Here is a 22,750-nt window from a genome sequence, read left to right on the forward strand (position 1 = left end):
GGCACTAATTACATAAATGCCTAATGATCTTGAAAATTACTCTGGTTAGAAATATATTACTAATCTAAACTTTGTTGTTGGCTGGCTCTGAAAAATCAGAACATTAGAAATGGTTCGCTTCACTTGTGCAAAGCACTTTAAATTGTTCACGTAGTTTAACATATTCAAGAGGAAAATAAAGAGCATTTAACTTTATTTACAGCCTTAAGTGGAGTTGGGAGCCGAGCTGAACTTAGAAACTTTGACCAGAAGAGTGGGTCGGGGGCCAGGATCTAGAGTGGATTGGGCCGAGGAGCGGAACCTAGGATTGAGCCTCGTGGTAAGAGTATAGAGCGCACCAATGCACCCTGACTCAGGTCCTCGAAGCCGACACCGGGCACCCGCAGCGCCCGGGGAGCCGACTCCTCTTGGCGCTCTAGGCCGGCGGTAGGGTTGGTGGTTGGTAGGCCCCGTGGCTTAGGCAGGGTGTCTGGGTCTCTGGTGCAGGCCTGCTGAGCAGCGGAAAAGTCTAGGCATCGTCTGGAGGCCGCCGCGTGCCCGGGTTGGGCCCTGGGCTTGACCAGAGCAGGCCAATGTTGCCTAGAACGCGCGGCGGGGGCGACTCTTGGGTCACGCGGGGGTCATGCCCTGCTCTGGTCTCTTCCCTGCCCCTGCTCCAGGAAGTTACTAGCTCTGAGACTCGGCTGCGCCTGTGAAGCAAGCAGGTCAGGACATGGGGAAGAAAAGATGTGCCTGGGAGAAAAATTTCAGGAAAAGAACTAAGGGAGGCCGGGCCCAGAAGCCCAGGGTGAGACCGAGGCATCCGCCGCTGCCTTAGCTGCTGCTCGGGCTGGAGCTGCCAGGGTTGCCGCCACCGCCGCCTCCTCCGGGCGGGCGCGGGCGGGCGGGCGGGCGGAGTGGGGGACTCTCCGGGCGCTGACATTTGCAGGCTGCCCTCCTGATTGGTCCCCTCGCCAAGCTGCTCACGGGTTCATTCAACTGTTAAGCACCTCCCCGTCTCTCTAAAGGACATTATAATGCAAGAAGCCCCCTTTTTAACCACAAACCGAATTTTCTTTCATTTAGGTGATCTATATATATCTATATCGTATAGCTTATAGCTTATATCTATTTTAAATAACTTAAAGCCGCTAAAATTTGGGGGGGAACAGCTTTCGCCCTGGAGCGGTGCGCGATGCTGTCTCACGCCGACCTCCTGGACGCCAGGCTAGGTGAGTGTGCGCCTCTGGCCCCGGCAGCCAGGAGAAGCCGGGGCAGGAAATTGTCAATTTGTTCCTTATTTTACCTTAATGCGCCCTAAATGGACTAATTTCTTTAAAAGTAATTGTGCAGTATTAAAGTTTAATTTGATTTAACATCGTCTTTTAAAAAAAATCTATGGAATATGTAGATCTAGAAAAGGAGTTGGGGAATGGTGTTACTTTTTGTTTTTCTTATTTTTGCTTACCCCCACCCCTTTATTTTTTTTCCAAAGGCGATCTATCCCGTGAGATAATTTGTTTGGAGGTGTTTCTCTTTTTTCTTTCCTGTTAGCTTTGACTTGGGATTTCTTTCTCTTTTTTCCTCTCTCCCACCACCTCTTTTCCTCCTCCTCCTCCTCTAAGTATGGTTGAATTTGTTTTCTTTAAAATAAAATAAAAACTTTGGCCTAAAAGGAGAAATTGCTGTCATCGAGGTGGATTTGCTAAGTGAGCTGGTTGAGAAGGAGAGAAGCCAAATTCATCCTCACAGGCATCTCTACCTTCTAAAAAGGACCCAGCGTTGCCAATGGCTGAGAGAAACGAACCTTTTATTTCTCCGGAAAGAAAAGTTGAATTCTCTGAAGTTTGATTCACTGTTATGTCTGTAGAGTTTAGTTTCTTTTAAGCCATCTGGGTCGCTGGGCTTTGGGTTTCCGGTTTGGGATTCTTTAGTGATGGATGTGATTCCATTTTCCAAACACTTTCTCAGATTTGAGGGGGGAGGCGGAGCTGATTTGGGTTGATTTCGGGGGGTGGAAGTCTCAGAGACTTATTCATCTTCCGAAAGTGAGAGGGAATCCGGCAGGAGGTAGAGTCCATCAGTTTGCCTTAGCTTAGGTGAGGCAGCAACCGAAGAACCAAGAATCGTTTAATTTTCTTTATTTCTCCCCTTCACCTCCAATGTCCAAGGATTTACTCTCGATTTCCTGGGGCGCCGGGGGGTAGGGTTTATGAAAGGGACTAGGAGGCATGTTTTATTGCCGGGCCTGGGAGCGTTTTATTGTGGGAGAAACGAAAGCATGTGCTGTTTGCTACCGGGGTCAGCTGCAGAGAGAGGGGAAAGGGCCAGATGTTATTCCAACGTAATTGTCCAAATCCTGGGGAAACCAGCTGAGCGCTCTGGGAGTTTCGTCCATAGGGCGAGCTTAAACGCGGAGGGTACCGAAGATGGGGCCGAGGAATCACCGCACCGGGAAGATAGTCCTTCCTGGCGTCGCCAGGAGAGTAGTGACCGCGATCCCCTTGCCTTCTCAGGTATGAAAGATGCCGCCGAGCTGCTGGGCCACCGGGAGGCGGTGAAGTGTAGGCTGGGCGTGGGGGGCTCTGACCCCGGGGGCCATCCAGGGGACCTGGCGCCCAACTCCGACCCAGTCGAGGGAGCAACTCTGCTACCTGGGGAGGATATCACCACAGTGGGCTCTACCCCGGCTTCGCTGGCGGTGAGCGCCAAAGACCCGGACAAGCAGCCCGGGCCCCAGGGCGGCCCGAACCCCAGCCAAGCCGGTCAGCAGCAGGGCCAACAGAAACAGAAGCGCCACCGGACGCGCTTCACTCCTGCACAGCTCAACGAGTTGGAGAGGAGCTTCGCTAAGACTCACTACCCGGACATCTTCATGCGTGAGGAGCTGGCGCTGCGTATCGGGTTGACCGAATCCCGAGTGCAGGTATGCGGAGTTTGGGCGCTCCAACGGAAGGCAAGGAGGGGACGGGAGGATTGGGGCAAGGGGAGCCGGGCCTTTCCTTTCCCTGTTGAGTTCCTGGGCTCTGCTCCAGCTGCCTAAACGATCCTGGGTTAGTTAGCCTCTTCTCGCCCAAAACTGGCCCAGATCGACATCCCCCAAAGGACACGCAAGGCCCACCTCCCAACAGTATAGCCGCATCCCACCTGAAATTCCTCAAAAGTGAAGTCCCATTTTGTTGGGCAGCGGGGTTCGACTCTTTCTTCTGAGAAGGCAAGCCCGCGTCTCTCACGCGGTAAAACCCAGCGTGCACCTCAACTCCAGTTCCTATTATTGACAAGTATTTCATTACCCCCTAATTAATTTGTGTTAAGCTTTTGGATAAAACGGGGAATGCAACAATTATACAGAACGCATAAAAAGAGAGGAAATAAAGCTTTTTAAAAAAAAAAAAAAAGCCTAAGAAAGAGAGAGAGAGAGAGAGACCTCTTCGGATTTCACGGTGTGGCTTTATTCTCTAAAAATCACACTCTTGCAGCTCTCGGGCCAAACACCCTAACCTTTGATGTTTGCAAGAGGTTCTACCAATTCCCCGGAAGTAGCCAGGAGATCCTCCAACCGCTGGTGGGCACTGGGTTTTGGTTTGTCTGTTTTTCAACGTTCCCCTAAGGAAATTGGGGTTTGGATGAGAAATGAAGGCTTTCCATTGTAGATACCCGACCCGAAGAAGGCACACATAGGGTGAAAAAGCTTGATCGGAAGTAAACGCAATCATTGTTGACTCCTTGTTGTTATCCAGCCACCCAAGTTGTAAATTATATGTAATCTAGATATCACACCTATAACTGTTTTGAAAATTGGGGTACAAAAGCACAAGCCTAATGAATCCCAAATTTCTTTTCTACTTTTTAAAAAGCATGAAAATAACATCAAATATTTTATGGCAGGTGCCTGGAGGAGAAATTTCAAGAGGGCACTTAGTCTTGAGCTATCCAGGGTGCTGAAAATCATCTTGCTATCTTGGACATTGGTATTTTCTGTCCTCTGTCCGGTGTCCTGGGTGTTAACCTAACTTGTTAAAGCAGTGCTACCTGCTTTTATAGATTAATCTTAAATATCTCAAATAATTTATATATCATCCAATAAATGAGCAATGAAGGTGTTCCCGTGTTAAATGTTTGTTTCCATTTGGCATTTTTAAGAGTCTAAACGGGAAAAGTAGTACATGCTTCTGTTCTAGTAGTAATGAATGTCATCAGGGATTTAAATGGTCAAATTAATAAAGCAATATTCAGGATATAACATAATAATTAGCATTTTTATTTAATATAAGTCTGAGTGTTTTTGTTAGTGAACTTCAAAAGGCCTGAACTATGGGCCACTAAAATTACACATCAAAAGAGTGCTAATTATATTGTGCAGATATCTGTTACTAGTATCCTTTAAATCTTTTACTTTCACCTTTTTAAAAATCTGAAACTGAATTCAACCTTTGCAAAATACAAAATTAGAAAACTATGCTCATTATAATTCTTGATTGTAGGTCATTCTGCAGGTTCAAAATTCACAAATTTGCTTTTTTGTTCCTCAAGAGAAATGTTAGTGGTTAATTGTTGTTTAAAAGAGAAAAATGCTGTGTTTTGACCCAGACATACTGGTAATTAGTTCAAATTAAAATAGAACTTAGAATCACAAATAAAATATAATTGGACAACTGATTTTATGAAAAAAGAAAACGAGGTCTATTAAACTTTATTAGGTCTTCCAAAGGTTAATGACAGTGATTCTTTTAATAGAAAAAGTTGTAAATGAAATAAAATACAAACTATGTGATAGAAAGTTATTTTTTAAGAGTACACAAAAGAATATGCAAGAAGAAAGAGACAAAGTACTTTAATTGTTTTAGCATAATGTTCAACCAAAGATAATAGCTTGAGGCTGTTGATAGAAACAATTTAATAGAATGGCAATTTCAATATTTTTTAAAATAATGTTTCATAGTTTAAAAAGTAATCAGATCAACATAACCTTCTTAATTAACATTTCAAAATGATTAACATTATGTAATGTAATGCAAAATAATTTATGGAAAATGTATTTACTTCACAACTCACTGTACCATTGCTCCTTGACCAAATTCAAATTAAATAGTAATTGGTTTATGTTCTTATATGATGAGTACTTCATAGTTTTCTTTATAGTTAACAGATTGCCACACATTCTTTTCAGCATGTGGGCCACTGCACTGATTAAAAATGATCTAAACATTTAATTTATTGCAATTGTATGTTTTCAGAGATGCTTTTTAATTCTAGGCTAAATTACCCAATATACTTATTTTTATCTATACTTGGTATATATCACACTTCTAAGTATTTATTAAAGCACCTCTACTCACATGGAGGCCAATTCCATGTCTGATATTGCTCCCCTTTTCTGGCTAGTGTAATAAAACCATTCCTTTTATAGCATGCCATTATTAGAAACCAATTTCAGAATTATTTATAACCTGGAATGGCTTATTAAGCAGCAATGCGAGAATCATGCAAATTATGCGATCAAATGCAATATAATAAGCATAATCATTAGTCTCTAGCACGGATTAATTAACTTTCAATATTTTATTTACATAAAAACCAAATCAGTGAAATAACTTCTGCACAGTCAGGCTTGCCTTTCAATATTTTATATGAACAAAAATAATGTGCTGTAATTCCATTGACCGTGTCCCCCAGAATGGCCCTGTCACCTGCCACATCTTAATAGGGGGACAAGCTGAGAGTATTTTCTAGTTTTCTAATGGAATGAGAAATTGCATTTTCTTCCTCTCCCAGCACTATTAAAGTGTAATGAATTCGGCCCAGAGTTCACGGCTGGCTGATCGAAATGAACCTGAGATCTAGGCTTTAATACAGCTCCCCAGATTTCCTCCCAAATCTTCACATTAATCACTTGCTGGATTCCAATGAGATCTTCATAAAGCGTTTGCTTCGAGGGGGAAAAAAGTAATATTCTTTCTTTCTCCCACTCTTTCTCTATTTCTGAGCCATTTATAGCTGGGGAATTAAACGGGCTATATATTTTAAAATACATTTACAGTATGTCTATATTACTGTAACAGCAGATATCATGAAAGTGGATTTTTAGATTCCAACCTCCATTAGATTCTCACTGTTGTATTAAGCATTTTCTGAGAAGAGCTGCATTTCAAACTGAGTACAAAGTTGGCCCGTGGTTGCGGTTAATATATTTCCTGCAGTTGTCATCTGTGCATTCTGAAAATCTCCCTCAGGTTTTGCCTGCATTTTAATCCGTCATGCTCTAGTTTTCAAGTGGAAACATTCACATTTTAAAAACATATGCATCATAGCTTGGAACGGAGGTGCTCAGATCCCATGCAGATTTTTTTTCTCAACCCCAGTAAGCCATGAAACATAAAAAAAAATTGTAGCCATCATTTAACTACTAACCCTCAAACATAATTGAGCACAATTTTTTGATTATTCCTACAATATTTAGTTCTTTAACAGCTGTTCTTTTCCGCTTGTGCCTGAGCAGATCCTAGATTCAGAAACCTTTCTGGCAGTGATATTTGCTATTAAATTTCTACTGGGCAATTCCACCCCCACCTTCTTTCTTCTGCTTCTCTCTCCACTCCTTCATCTACTTTACACCCTTCAAACAACCAAACACTTCAGAACTCACTGGCACTTGTAGGGTGTTAGGAACTGGTTTTGACTTTGTAAGATACCTTTCAAAATATATCTAGGTGCTGGGAACCATTTGGACAGTCTCTGTTAAGGGCTCTGTCCTGTCCAATTCACCCCAATCCAGTGTTGGGTGGGTGCTGCAAAGGGATTTGACACGACAAGTCTCTCCTGGTCATCTGAGGGTTGCTCTCCAGCTAAGGCCTCTAACAGCTCAATTCAACCACATTGATCCCATCCACCATCGAGGGTCCTGCTGCCTCATTAATCCACTGCACCACAGCTCAAGGGCTGCAAGGAGGAAGGGAAGCAGCGTGTTTGTGTTTGCCCATTGCTGATGCTGAAATAGGCAGCAACGTAGAAAATGTGATAGAAAGATAGTAGTGGGCCATGTCTAGGTTAGGATAGGAAGGCTAAGGCCCACTCAAAGATAATTCTAGATTGCAATATGGTTTACTCTAGTAAGCGGAGAGTATGTCTTTGCTTGCAAGGGTATGAATACAAGGTTGAGCCTGGCTGGTTTACTGAGAATGGGGGTAGGTATGCCTTGGTACTCCTGATATTAGAGCTTGCAAAATAAACACCACATAGATTGGATTAATGGGTTGAACCTCCTTTGGGGCCACAAGTATGGTGGTCACACTCTGCTGGCTAAATTCTAAAAGGAAACTCAGTACCTGAGCTGTGTCCCACATCATTTACATTTAGGCAAAGCAAATCTCCAGTTGACTAGATTTTAGACTCCAAATCTACCAAGTAGGAATGCTGGCAATTTTTTTTTTTTCTTAAAGATCAAGTTGAAATAGGTGGAGATGGGAAGTTATCTTAGCCAGGCAGCTTACTTAATATCTTCCACACAGAACTCTTTCCCTGTGGTAGTGAATTGGACATCTGTGGACAGATTTGGCTAGTAGAAAGATTTTCCTGGGCTACTGTAAAGAAAAAGAAGGAGGCTCATTTTCATCGGGAATGCATTTCATCAAACTCATCTTCCTGAAAAAAGACATCTGTGTTTGCCTTAGAAAAATTAAATTTGTTCATTACTAGTGTGGGTTTTAAACCTAATCTGCTTTCACTTGTATTGGTCAGAAAATTTACTTTCAGTTTATAAATGAAAAGAGGGCAACTTGAGGTTATCAGAGGCCTTGTTATCCTCAGCAAGTTACTTAAAAAAAAAAATAGACTTGAAAGCCCTGGGGTGACAGGTTCCAGCTTAGGATTCTGCCCAGACAAACGTGTCCTTAAAAGTGGTTTGGGAATGGAGCAGGAGATTTGTGGTCATGGCACTAAGATCTGTGGGAGGAAACAGAAGTCACTGTGGCAACCCAAACAACACTATAGCTCTGTGGCACTCGCTTTCCCACACCGATCACTATATTAACCTCTCTGCTCTGTCAACCGTGGTGTTAGGGGTTTCCTTTGTCTTTCGATTTTGAAACTGTCTATGTCATCCATGGTCCTTCATCAATTTCCAAATTTCCAGCATTTCTGAAAATTCTATACCCCATCAGAGTTATAAGACATGCTATTAAGCCACATGGGAACATATGTTTATCTTCATTTGTACACCTGTGGGTCGAGCCTTGACACATGCCTGCCTGCAGACCTGTGCATTGCACGGAATGTACCAGCGTGTAGGGGCGTGGTGAACACTGCACATTGTAGTGTGTTTGCACTGCGCGTAAACGCTCTGGGGCATGATCACGCCTGATTCTGCGCTTGTGGGTAGAAGGGGCTCCAGTTGCCACGAGATGGTGGGGAACCAAGATCTTTGGCTAGGTATTGGGCGTGTCAAGCCGATGTGGTGTGTTTGCAGTTGTTTGGCCTGTGGCTAAGTGGCTGTATTGACAAGGACTCTGTCGTTTAAGCCCCTGCCCCCACAACCCTATGACCGCGGGGCTCGCTAACAGTCCCCTGTCTCTCTACCTCCTCGCCTGCTCCAGGTCTGGTTCCAGAATCGGCGCGCCAAGTGGAAGAAGCGCAAGAAGACAACCAACGTGTTCCGCGCACCCGGCACCCTGCTGCCCACCCCAGGCCTGCCTCAGTTCCCGTCAGCTGCCGCCGCTGCCGCCGCTGCCATGGGCGACAGCCTTTGCTCTTTCCATGCCAACGACACCCGCTGGGCGGCGGCCGCCATGCCGGGCGTGTCACAGCTGCCGCTGCCACCGGCTCTGGGTAGGCAGCAGGCCATGGCGCAGTCGCTGTCCCAGTGCAGCCTGGCGGCCGGGCCGCCGCCCAACTCCATGGGCCTGTCCAACAGCCTGGCGGGCTCCAACGGCGCTGGGCTGCAGTCGCACCTCTACCAGCCCGCCTTCCCCGGCATGGTGCCCGCCTCCCTCCCCGGCCCCAGCAATGTCTCCGGTTCGCCCCAGCTCTGCAGCTCCCCGGACAGCAGCGATGTGTGGCGGGGCACAAGCATCGCCTCCCTCCGCCGCAAGGCGCTAGAGCACACAGTCTCCATGAGCTTCACTTAATGCAGCCGTGCCCCAGCCCGCTCCGCCCCAGCGCCGTCCCCAGGGCCGCCCCGAGGCCCTTTCGGCGCGCGCGGGGACCCCAGCTCCCTGTCCGGGTCTCTGCCCGGCGCCCTATCCTGTCCCGTCCCGCCCTGGCCTTCACCAGGTCTGTTAAGTCCTTGCCTCTCACCTCCACTCGCTCGGGTTCTCCCCAAGCCCCAGCCTGCGAGGCCTCCCCTCCGCCTGATTTTGCTCGCTCGCGGCCCCCCACCTCCCAGAGTCCCCTTCCCTTCCCACCAACTCCTCCCTCGGCCGGGTCTGGAGCGCCTCACCCCGCCCTTCCCGCTACCCCCGCCTCCCGCCCAGCTCCGGCCGCGCTCGCGCCTCCTCCCGGCCTTCCGACCGGCGGCGTTCCCAGCGACACCTAGGACACGACGCCCATGACCCCGCTCCCCCGTGTCTACCCTCTGGCTCCTTTCCCCACGCCTCACGCCCCTCCCGCGCCTGGCAGAAAGCATCCTTCCCGCCATTTTACTTACCAGGGAGTCGACTCAGGATCTGAAATCAGACACCAATGGACTGGTTTGTGGGCAGAAACACACACACTCCACTCTGGCTCACGCTCAGACACTTCACGCGCGCGCGCACACACACATACACGCACACACACACATACACCAGTGTTCCTAGGTCATACACGGACGTGTTCAAGGGACAGCACAATGTTAGGGATTTTGGTCTTAAAGGAGGACAAGCATCTGCTACCAATCGTCTCATCTGAGGGCCCAAACTGACATAATCTGATTTATGCTTGTATTCTTTCTCAAAACTCCTTTCTTTCCTCTCCCACCACACTACCCTTGCCCTATCTAGTCACACTCATGCAACCCTCTATTGGCTTGCAAAAGAACGCTTTCGTTTTATCTTACTTCTATTTTCTTAAGCACAAGTGTGTGAGGGTATAGAGGGGAGGCTTCTCAGGAGGAACATGCCAGTGGACCGGGTGGCTGGAGTAGACTAACGCAGTTATGTGATGAAGACGAGGTGATCTTACCCATTTTGATAAGCCTTTATAAGGAAGAATAAAATAAACATGCAAGCAAATTTTTCCTTTTGTAAAAGTAAAAGCCACATCTCTTTTCTGGATCCTTCAGGACTGGGGTTTGTTTGCTTCCTTTTCCGTTTCTCTCTTCTCGCTGCTCTGTGCCCTTGGTTGTTTTGTGGTCGTCCTGTCGTCCCTTGTGCCCCTCGGCCACCTGCCGGCCGCCGATGGGTGCGCTAGGACATCTACAACCCTGCAACTTTGTACAGAGAAACACAATCAGCTCTTTCTGCATGTGCTGGTCAAATCCAAACCCAGAGAACAGAAGCGCTTTCTAAGAATGAACAAACATGTGAAATAGGATGTTTTGTGTAGATAAAGCATTCTTGTTACATACTGGTCAATTTGTGATATGTTTTAACTTATTGTCTGTGCTTATTTATGGAATTTGGTTTTCTTAATAAATGTTTGAGCTAATATAAAGCATATTATTTGACTTTTCCGGACAAGTTTATATCAAGTTAAATGTAAATGGATAAAATAAAATCATTTTCAGTATGTGATATGGAGAATGATGGGCTTTGGTGTGACATTGAAAGGGGGAAGGAATCTCTTGGGAGAAAAGAAGAGTCTGGGGGATTCTCATATTCGCTCTCCATTGACCGCATGCGGCGTTTGGGACGCGTGGGCCCTTGGACCTTCTCCAGACTTAGTTAGGTTCAGTTTATGGCCCGCACCGTGAGGCCTCTACAGGGAGGCGGTGTGTTGGGGAACAGCATTGGGCCAGGAAGGCCACAGGCCGCCAGTCGCGGTTCGCAGGCCAGAAGGGCGGAGGCCAGGCGGGTGGCGCCCCGCGCCAGCTGAGGCTGGAGAGGCTCTGGGGACACCCTGGGCTTAGAAGCCCGCAGCTGCCGGCGCCCACGCAGAGCCCGAGGGTTGATAGGCTTCTAGTGTTTCTCTCCGACCATGGAGCGGAAGGCGCCCCTCGCGGTCCTGTGGGCTGGAGGAGACCGCGGGTGGAACCCTGGGCCTTCAGAGCCGGGAGTTCTGCCTTCCCGCGCCGCCCGGGGTCGCCACTGGTCCCAGGCACCCAGCATACGCGAGGGGCCGCGGTTCTTTCTCCGCCTAGGGCCTACACGTCCCAGCCTTCCCAAAGAGGCAGCCGCGTCCCTCCGAGTTCCCGGACCCAGGCTTCAGACACCCCAGGACCTTACAAGTGGGGGCGAAGAGGGAAAGAAGAGGAGTGTCCAGGACCACCGGTGCAGGTCGCACCTGTCAGGGCTTCCCCCGCTGGGCTCCTCCGATTTTCTCTCAGGGTCTAGGCTTGGAGCCAGCTAGGCTCCAAGTTAGCCACGTGCCCAGGGGATTTCCTCCAACTAGTAGTAAAAATTGCAGTTTCTTTGATAGTCTGATGGGGAAGGTTGCCAGTGTGTTTTAAACTTGGAGTCAAATCGATAGCACAGGCTTGCTTTGGAAAACTAACCAAGATCAATCTCGTGGTTTGAAATTTAATGGTCTTTCTAGGCATTGAGAAAGGCACCCCTTTTTCCCATGGGATGATTTCTCATTTGGTTGCCACGGAGTGTAAACCCTAAAAACACCCTTGTCATAAAATACAGTTTTGTATCACTGGGCTACATGTGCATTTTAGGAACCATATGTATGGTGATTATTACTCAACTAAGAGAACGCAATGGAATCTCCTCAAAGGTGAGGATAAAAAGGCAGGATTTTCTATGATTAAAAAAAAACAAAACACCCATATGTTCATGTTACCCTAGGAATTTTAATTAGAGGTCAGTTGGTGAGTGAGTTTACAGAATATTTCAATTCTACATTTTCTAAAGAATACTTATCAATATAACATTAAAGTATTAAAGAAGAGGAAAATATACTAATTTGGGGTTTCATATAAAATGAGACATTTCTGTAATTTTAGAATTCATTCTAGAACTTGGCAGCACAATGTCCAAATTTCAAAAGTATCAGTAAGTGATTACTTTTCACTGTTTTCACATTACATCATTTTCTCCCTTGTCTTGTTAGGGCCTTAAAAAAAAAAAAACTTTGAAATTGTGGATACTGTAATCTTAAGTCACATTTAAGAGATCAGTACAAATCACAGATTGCTTCACCAATGAGCATGGAAGGTTGTTTACAAGGATGCTAATTTTACAGCTTTTTTATGCTGCTATAAAGCATAACTTTATGATGTAGGAATGCAATAAAGGATGCTAAATGGAATCTTTAAAAATTGTATTTCTCAAAGGCAAGGGAAATGGGATCTTTCATTTAAAAAAAAAAGGGCCAACTCAGAACACTGATGAGAAGTTACAAATCAACTGAAGTGATAGATGCTTTCAAAGATGCTTATATTTCATGATATAGTGGTTATTTTTCAATATTAAAATGAAAGTGTACAGAGTTTTTCACTTGACCTGATTCTAGAATAACATTTGTTTCTATGGCAATAGATTTTTGTATTAAGAATCTTGAACATTTAAAAGTCCTGTATGCCAATAGGATAACGGAAGGCAACCTGGTCTAAATGGTTAAGGTTGACAGTTTAGTGAAGCTAAAAAGCAGGGAATGTGAATGTGAATCTGCTTTTTGAGGGGGAGGAAAAAAATCTAATAACAGAATAGTGTTTCATGTTATTGTTTATTTATTAGTAATAATAATAACTGTAAAACTGTTAAAGTTATAATAATGGCTAATTAAATTTAATACAGAATAAATTATGATGAGTGATATCAGAATACAAGGTAGGTAAATAAGTACAATATGCTGTATATCCTGCTTCTGAGGAATTGCATTTTTTGCAGAGTACTCGATTTGGCATATTCTGAATCTGGTCACCACATACTGGCCAGAAAAAGTCAAAGTCCATAATGTTATAACTATGTGTTTGGTTTATTTTAATACATACATTTATCCTGGTATCTTTAGTTTCTTCTCAATATTGGTACTAAATACCATACATGGTATGCAAGTGATGGTGCAGTAATGATGTACTTATCTTACCTTTTGTAGATGGTGGAAGAAGTATGATATAGGAATGGAAACTGCTAAAGATGATGTCAGATATGGAATACTAAAGAGGATGCAGAGCAATTTGGGTAAATCAAGGTGTCAATACACAAAGAAAATACAGATAAAATTCAAACTTTGGGGCAATTTACGTTTGATGCCCCCAATGATCTTGTTCCATGAAAGTGAAGCTGTGGTTTTAATTTATATTGCAGACGGTACATTTTAATTTGGGGATAAAGAAAAAAAAAAAAACTTCGTCCACAAAGATGTGTATTCTAGTAATGGCAGTAGTTAACCTGTCAGTTGAAAGAATGTAACCTTCCTTTTCTCCCTTTCATGACATAAAGATAATCTCATCTGAGGGCATTTATGTGAAGAAATAACAGCATGGCATGGTGAAACTACTGGCTCATTAATCCTGGCATCTACTTCCTACAGGGTTCCTTGATTAGTTAGATTCATTCATCGGGTATTTCAGAGTTTTTGATTTGTCACCATTGGCTAGGTTCACTGAGTTCAGGCTAAATTGAGCCAGAAGCAATGTTTATTAGTAATTTTGTAGTACAGGCTACCCTAATAATTCAGCCCAAATATCTCATCTGAAAAATATCCATTCACCCTCGCTTCTAATATGGGTTGCAGCTGTGTTCATAGGGAATTGAAGGAACACAAGTGATTGGGCATGTATTTTCTAAATTATTAATATGATGGCTAATAGCTGTAAACCCATCTTCGTATCCAGTGCAGAAATTATGATTCATTTTAAAAATGAAAGCAGCAACAAAGGGGGGCACCCCCTGCCTGGCTCTCTGCTAACTCTCATCAGTGCAGAGCTTTCAGTACAGGAACCATGGCCTATTTAGCATGTGGCCATTACAGAGAAAAACAGAACAATGCCTTTGGCTTTTTCTCATGCATTCTCTGTCAAAACAAGACATGGATTTATGAGATTTACTAGAAAATAATATTAAGGAATTTTAGGTATGAGCTATACAGAGGGCCCACTTTTGACTTTGATGTCATACCATAATCAGTCTTTAAGGATGCACAATCAGTTGTTTGTGTAATTAAATGCAGCTTCCATGTCCATGATCAAATACTCTACCTATCCAAGTTTCCATCTTGAAGGTCATGTTGAATTTGAGATACACTTGTTGCAGTTGCTTATGTTGCCGCAATCTCTCTCAGTTCTCAGTGTTGAAATAACGGATAAGTACCAGGAAATGTGTACTTAACCCACATGACATATGTATGTTCTTTATATCTTTCACTGAAATGTCACGGGGCTTTATGTTTTTGCTCACAGTACTTATTTAATCTACTTAAGATAAACTCAAAGTCAGATTAAGGACTGTAGCAACCCTTAGCACTAAAAAGATTATACGTGATTCTTCTGAAATCAAGATTAATTATAAAACACAAAACATAGATATATTGGAATTAAAGTAAGTTTTTTTGTAGATCTTCTAATTTTAAAATTCTGAATGAGTTCAATAAAGCTGAACTGATCTTTTTCTTTGCTGTTCTTGCTTTATTAATTATCATATCCTTAGTCTGCCTAATAGGTATTTCAACTGTGATTTCAGAAAATGCATTTTCAGAGGGTGTTGGTTTTATTATTTTCCCTCCAGTTTTTAACATTTGAACCTCAATTTCAATTTACAGAGCACATATCTCATTTAAGTCATAGAATCTTTGTGAAGTAGATATTATAATCCCTCTTTTACAGATGAGACTCATTCAGGCTAAATAACTTGCCAAAGGTCACAAACCTTGTAAATAACAGAGATCATTCTTTAAGACAGGTCTTCAGATTGTCAGCAATATCACTGTGTGTATTTACCATGTAAACGCTGCTCTTCTTAAAATATTTCAGGGAAGAAAACTAGATAACTCTCCTAACTTTGAAGTTGAGCAATTAATCCTTGTAATTTAAACAAGAGATGCTTTTTTTTTTTTTTTCATGATGGGACATGAAAGCTGCAAAAATAAATAAATAAATAAATAACCAAATAAATAAATAAAATAAAGAGTTTGGAAGCACTCCTTTCCTCCTGAACCTCACCTGGAGGTTAATTCAAAGGTAGTTCAACTTTGCCACTAAGTAGCCTCCTTATTGCATGAAAAGTCTTTATCTATCAGGTTGTCTCCTTATGACTGAGGTGGCAAGAATTGGTGAGATAGCTCTGTGAGTGCTTGAGGTGCCATGGTAGACACAGAGAGGAGAATCCCTGAATCCTTTTGTGTTTCTGTCCATTCCTGCAAGATTCTACGGAGGGAGGGATCTTTTGATATAGCTTCTACATAATATTAAACAGTCACAATTCAAGATAAGCTGCATCTTCTTTTTTCCTCTCATATATATTAGAGATTCATTGTCAATCATAAATCATAAAAATCTTAGCATTGGAAGGAATGTTTGAAATCATCTAGTTAAAATTTCCTGACAATGGTCATCCATTTTCTTTTCATTTTTAAAAGTGGTCTAATAGACTCTGGTTGAATACAAGGTAGGTCTCTATTTTTTTTGCCCAATTGCAAGGATAGTGGTCTTCCTTTTATTAAGCCTAGTTTGCCTCCCAAGTCTTCCTTCTATAGTTACTGCTTTAAAAGAACTTTCAATCACATCTCTTAATGATGCATGGTCTTTCTAGTCTTCTTTTATTAATATTTTTTATCAGTCGGCATAACACTTGACTTGTTATGCTACCAGGTAAACTTCACACCTAAGACTTGGCATAGCCAAGGTTTATTTCTTGCTTCCATGAATTCCACTGTGAGTGAGGTAACTCTCCAGGACAGCTCCCCTTTATGTGCTTACTTTGTGGCCCAAGCTTCTTTCATTTTATGGATTACCCACCCTTTTTAGGGTTTCAGTGGTCTTTGTGGCAGGAGGAGAAAGTTGGAAGGTTGTGGACTGGCTCTTATTGCTTTGTCTAAGACATTTCTGCTTCTTGTATAATAAATAAGAACTAATTACACAGATTCTCCTAGTTGAAAAACAGCTGATGAATGCCAAGGAGCCATGGATACTCAGTGAGTAGAAAATATCTCTGCTATTTTCTCTGTGATATACACCTTGAGTTTTCCCATTTAACATGTTTTTCATACTTTTAGGTCAACAACTTTTTTTTTTTTTTTTTTTTTTGGTACTTGCTGGCAAGCACAGAGATACCAGAGAAAGTATGACCATCAGGCTCTTGAGGAACTTACCATTTAATTGAGGAGATAAGACAAATATATTTAATTTACTTATGCAGTACTGAGGATTGAGCCCAGGGCTTTGCACATGCTCTGCAAATTGCTCTACCACTGATCTACATGTGAACCCTCAAAATTTTTATTTTGAGACAGGGTTTCACTAAGATTCCAAGGCTGACCTTGAAATTGTGATCTTCCTGCCTCAGTCTTCTGAGTAACTGGGATTATAGGTGTCCAAAAGTGATTTTCTTTTAAAAAGAAAATCACACAAGGTGGTTTTAAATGGATTGATCAAGTGCTAAATACTCTGATAGAAATCATAAATTTAATGGGAATTTAAAGAAGCAGGAAATCATTGGGGATAGAATTCCTAGGCAAGGCCTCCTGGAAGAACTGGTCCTTATAGGATAGCATGGTCACTCTTCAGAATCTCCTCTCTACTTGTTGGAATTCTTTGGGAACTTTCCTTGTGGGTCTTATTTTTAGAACTGTACATTTTGTGTGTTTGTGCAGTCCTTACTAAGTTCTCCACCATCTTCTTAAATGTGGAACAATGAATCAGATCTAGATCTCTGCTGACCAGGTCATGGCACGTTTGTCTATTTCTAAGACTCAATTTAATAATGCTTTGTAGTCTGATACAATGTCATGCATAGTATCCCTAATTTTTGGTGTTAAACTTCCAGCATATTGCACTTGCTACTGATCTATTATAATGTCTAGAGGAGGTGGTTAACAATTAAGTATATGTATATATTAAAGAGCATATATGATTATTAAGGTGAAAAATAAACAAATCACTCCCTATAACAAGCAAGATAATGTTTTCATTCCCACAAAAAGAGACCATCCTCTTCCTGTGGTGAGCACAGTGCTCACTTGGAGTAAAATAGTTACACAGGGGAGGTTAATTACCTTTTCCAAAGAACTGGGGAACCATGTAGTATGTTCAAAAAGGTAATTTAGTAAATGATGCCCTGGTATCTTGGAAGAGCTAATATGCCACTCTTAGAAACTCCAGTGACTAGATTGTTTTCCACAATAGAGGGAGGAGCACACACTTGCCAGAAAACTAGCTATCTTAGATTTCCCAGTTGGAAGACTTAAGAGCTTCATTTTCATTTTAAAACTAGTGGCTTCTCTGAGAACTGGTTGTATGCTGTGAGACATTTCAGATTTGAAGTCATGATGAGAATTTTCCCTTTAGGCAGAAGAACTCCAATATGATAACCTTAAGGTTCTGGTAGGGTTGCTTTGGGTACAGGATAGGAAATTTCAGAGAGTTAGATCTGTCTTTTAGTTATAGGACAATCCTGCTCTTCACTACTCTGCAAAGTTGAGGACCCAGAAAAAAAATGTAGCATGGTTTGGCAAACACAGTTGTATCCCTTAATCAGCCATTACATGACTGTGTGATCCTGGTCCAGTCACTTAGAAGCTATGAGCTTCCATTTCTCCTACAATATCTGAAGTTCTTCCCCGGTGGTAATCATTTCCAATAATGATAGAACTCCACATTGCTGACTAGTCTAAGGCAATTCAATTTTAAAATACCTGTTGATCAGCTATCTGGGTTGGTCCTTATCCTTATCTGTTGTTGGTTATTTAAAAAACCTTTTTGAGGTTCTGGGTTTCAAATGCAGGGCCCCCAGCATGCCAGGCATGCACTCTACCACTGAATTATACCTTTAGCCTTAACCTGTTTCTTCTAAAGGCATTGTCCTTTTTGTCTGTAGTGAGGGGATCTGATTCTGAGTCTGGTCAGCATCATGTTAAGGAGATAAAAAGGTGAGCTCATGACATCCATGTCCTGCTGAAAAGTTGTTGCCATTGACAACATCTCTAGCCTCCTTGGGATAGGATCCAGGGAAGGGGTTGGAACTACATAGGAATTATTTTCCCAGAGTTGAAACTGAAGATTTGGAACATACAAGAATATAACTTTCATAGACAAATATTGCCACGCAATTAATCCTAATCTCTATCCTTATACAATTAATGACATGGGTTAATACTTCATCTAATAAATCATGTACTTATGGAGTTAACTGAAAGGGAGAAATTACAGCCAAAAGACAACCTAGAGATACACTCATATGGGAAGCATTCAGTAAATTTTGGTTAGATTAATTAAATTTAGTACCAAGTTCCTTCTGTAAAGTTACCTTAGCAATTGGCCAACTACATAGAAGCTGGGTAGGGGAGTGCCAGCATATGTATTCAGTTGCCAAGGCAATGCCAGGTGTTTGTGACCACATGGGAGAATGAAAAGAACGGGCGACTGGTGACTGTTAGGTGAGCACAGTACACAGACCAGGAAGTACCTCTGCTCATACTCTCTCCTTCTGTGTGCATGAAGGCTAACAGTTCAAGTCCAGGGCAAACTGATAAAGTATGTGATGGTTTTGGGGAGCCTTCAGCTCTCTTTCTTGTCTGGTCATAGGAATTTATCTTTCAAATTATTTTCCCCAATCAAAACTGGAGATTAGCTAGATAATTTGTATTTAGACTGAACGGATTTACAACCACATGCATACTTACCCATTTTAAACCCTTTTAGTGTAGAAAGAATGCCTTTATCTTTTGTTAGGAGTAGAGTGTTTGCATAGGACCATTCTGCAGAGCAAGAAAATTATACACACCTGCGATGAGTCTTCCTTAGTTGTTTGGGGATGCTCAAGGAATTGGAGAAAAATGCGGAGAGAGAAAAAATATTCTTTATCTGGGAAGTGGAAATATAGGTGTTTGTTTTTATCATCCTTTAAATTGTAAATTACATATACTCTTTGTTGGGCATATTACCAGCAGTAATTTCCTCCTTGCTTTAGTCTCCCATCTTCAATCATCAGGTTTTCTAGAGTAACAAGACTTTAGATTCCCTTAAGAGTTGCTTGCCTCAAAGCTACCAAATATAGTATACAGAGGTACCTTTTGGCATTGTTGACTTCTAGATGAATCCCAGGATTCCAGAGTTGCCTCCACTTACTTCCTGGATTTCCGGAAGTCCTCTTCCCCATCCCCTATCACAAACAAACAACCCTCACTTTTTTTTTGTCACTCTCTATTCCTTTGTTTTGAAATTCCCAGGATGTATCCCTACTTCATAACATACTGCTCTGAATTAACTTTTTCCTTCCCTAAGTTAATATTATTGTTCCCCCTAGACAGACAATGCTCATCTTCCTGACCCCAAATTCCTGCTACATCAGAGACAACTGGAGCTGGGGTCAGGGCTGGGAAGAAGCAGCAGCTGGCCATGTTGCTCAAGCACTCAGGTAACTGGAGTGAGGGGGAGAGGGGAAATGGAGGTGAAACAAGGAAGGTTTGCCCCAGAACATAGGGCTAGATTGAGGCAATGAAACCTGAGTTTTTGGAGAATCAGATCCAGAACTTTTGTCCCAACTTGTGTGTATTGATTATTTAGGTTAGCTAATTTCTGGCCTGAATGCATAGTATCTGATACTGATTAGAAAGAAATAATTTGTTCAATAAATGATACTATAGAAGCATAAGAGAAATCCAACATTGACTTTGATTTTAGGTACCAGAAAAGAGAGAGAAGGATTAAACGATTTTTTTTTGTGTGTGTAAAAGTAAAAATATCAATGTGAGCTGCTTATCTAATGGCCATGAGGCACTGAAGCAATTATATGTAAAATAAAATACATTCAAATGAACTTTGAGTTGTATTTTGTAACAGTAGTAAATTCAACTAGGTGTTACGAAGGATGTATCAAGGTAGAAAGGGAGATATCTGGTCATCTAATCTTATTGTTGCTGGTTAAATTATTCACACAAATCATAGACTAAGTGATCATTTAACACAGCTTAGATGTCTCCAAAACACAGAAAGCTCCTGATATTTTAAGGGATTCCATTTCATCTACAACATTCTTATATCAAACTGAAAACCTTTCCCTCTGGCTTGATGTCCTACAGAATGAGTTGGCATTTTCTATTGCTTAATGGGTTCTCACATGTTTAAAGACAGATTTCCGTTTGATTTCCTTAAAATCTGAGAAAAGATAATGGTGAGGTGCTAAATTTCCTCAAATCATCAAAAAACCAATTTAGTCATCTTTATTAAATAGAAGACAGATTTTATCTGTAAGGAACATCAGGGTGTCTGGACATTTCTTCCTGTCCTAGATTTTTTAAAATATGTAATTTAATATGTATTTTTTTCAGTTGTCAGTGGACACAATACCTTTATTTTATTTTTATGTGATGCTGAGGATCCAACCCAAAGCCTCAAGTGGGACAGGAAAGGACTCTACCCTGAGTCCCAGCCCCAGCCCCCTACCCAGATGTTTAAAACAGTTATTATTTTGAATTCAGATTTCTCATTCCCAGAGAATGGGGCTTAAGAATCTTATTTTAAAGCCTGAGAATCACTATTTCAATTGCACAAGCAGTTCAGGTATCCAAGTATAATTGATACTAATCTCAGAAATGGGCCACCTAGAAAACAATGTTGAGACTTTCTGACCTCTCAACTAACAGCCTCAGAATAACCTTGAGTCTGTTATGGATTGAATATTGACACCAACCCATATTCTCTATCTTATTCTCATTTACAAACTCTTCCCCTTCTTTTTCTCAATTACAGTTGTACCTTCTCCCTGAAACATTACAACTTGAATTCTTTTCAGTCTTCATATCCTCATAAGATAGTTACTCACTCTCAACATTCAATTTTTATAAGAACATTTCTGTGCTCAATCCTTTAGATCTCATTATTCTTTAACTTTATTTTATTTGTTCTACAACCTAATTTATATTCAAATTTTAATGCAACTAACCCTACTAAAACTACTTAAAACTGTTCCTCCATCTGATTATTTTTATTGATTATGATCCCTTCCAATACTTATCCATGTACCTAATTTTTAATGTTTGTGTCCAAAATACAAATGCTATTTTGTATTTCGTTTCTGTACATTTTGTCATAGTGGTTTATATCTTCAAATGCATAGTTTTAATGACAATAGTATTTATCTGTAGCTTTTTCTGGTTATAGAATATTACTTGTTTATTGTAAAAATCGTCAAGTATAAATCTATTTATACTTATACCCATTTAATATTTAATATTAAATATTAAAAATATTTCTGATTCCATTGCCCCCTTACCCAGAGTTAAGTATTATTGAGATTGTGTGTGTGTGTGTGTCTATGTATGAGAGAGAAAATTATTTAAAGAATCTTTGTGACTAACAAGTCTCATGAGTGAAAACACATGAAGATTTTTCACTTATTGTCAACACTGTTCAACATGGTAGCTACTAGCTATGAGTGACTATTTAAATTTAAGTTAAATAACCAAGGGGAAGGAGGAGGGGAGAGAACAGGGAAATTCTGGGGAATGACATTAGCCCAATCATATTGTAATATCATGTACATGAATGAATATGTAACAGTGAACCCCACCATTAAGTATAATTATAAGGAACCAATAAAAATATGGAAAAAAGAAACAAGATTTCAAGTAAAATAAATAAACAAATTTAAGTTACATAAAATTAAGAGTTTATTTCCTCAGTTACAATAGTCACTATTTAAGTGCTGAAAACCTACATATGGTTAGCAGCTACATTTGGATAGCATTTCAGAAAGTTCTATTGGATAATGCTGACTCAGAACATTCTAGGCTAGAAAGATATAGAATCAAGTTGCTCTGCTTGCTGAGTTTTATGGGACTTCATTTTGGGCTTTCGTTATGGAACCAGATAATGTAAGCAAACACTGAGTGTCCCTGGGGTCTTTTGAATAAATGTACCCAAATAGGAACTTATCTAGCCATAAGATTTCTATCTAGATTTTAATGTAAAAAAATTAATGGGCATAGGGGACATGAAGAATATGGTTTTAACTACCAAGGGTGTAGAATGAGAAGAATGTATAGTTCAGTTCTAGTATTTCTGTACTTGCTGCATACCACTGCTCAAATCCACATTTCAATGATTTTCTGTCAGTAGTAACTAAAGAACCTTTTAGTATAAGATTTTACATGTGTCTGTACGTAAACATTGGGGCTATACCTTGGTCACTTAGACTGGGTGTATGAGAGATGTACTAAGGAACAAACTAGGAAAGCAACTATGAAGTAAACGTGTTTGTAGCACACACACATATATATTCATACTAAGATTTTCCTCCAACAATGTCAGATGTTTTAGGAAAACAACTGTCCTATCACTTTCAGCTTACTCAAGCCTGATCTGAAATTAGCCTCACTTTCTCCCCTGGGTGTCCTTATTTTCCTGCAAATCTCAAAATGGGATATACATCAAAACCTGTGGACCCAGTCAGATGTGCTGCTGCATTAATTATGATGCAGGTCATAGTTGTGGATTCTCTATGCAGATGTGCACAAAGAAACAGCTATTGAAAAG

The 22,750-nt window shown here is 41.5% G+C and overlaps 1 protein-coding gene across 1 annotated transcript; it reads left to right on the plus strand.

The window, feature by feature from the left end:
- The first annotated feature begins 1,174 nt into the window (after positions 1-1,174).
- On the plus strand, positions 1,175-9,101 carry Otp (orthopedia homeobox). Its single transcript, XM_027927994.3, has 3 exons — positions 1,175-1,211; positions 2,496-2,905; positions 8,571-9,101. Exons 1-3 carry the CDS (start codon positions 1,175-1,177, stop codon positions 9,099-9,101), a joined length of 978 nt encoding a protein of 325 aa, XP_027783795.1.
- Positions 9,102-22,750: the final 13,649 nt, after the last annotated feature.

This window comes from Marmota flaviventris, chromosome 5 (genome assembly GCF_047511675.1).
Source record: "Marmota flaviventris isolate mMarFla1 chromosome 5, mMarFla1.hap1, whole genome shotgun sequence".
NCBI classification, from domain to species: Eukaryota; Metazoa; Chordata; class Mammalia; order Rodentia; family Sciuridae; genus Marmota; species Marmota flaviventris.

Coding starts and splice junctions, on each gene's coding strand:
- Otp (XM_027927994.3), top strand. CDS start 1,175: ATGCTGTCTCACGCCGACCTCCTGGACGCCAGGCTAG. Junction 1,212..2,495: donor CCTCCTGGACGCCAGGCTAG/GTGAGTGTGCGC, acceptor TTGCCTTCTCAG/GTATGAAAGATGCCGCCGAG. Junction 2,906..8,570: donor TGACCGAATCCCGAGTGCAG/GTATGCGGAGTT, acceptor CGCCTGCTCCAG/GTCTGGTTCCAGAATCGGCG.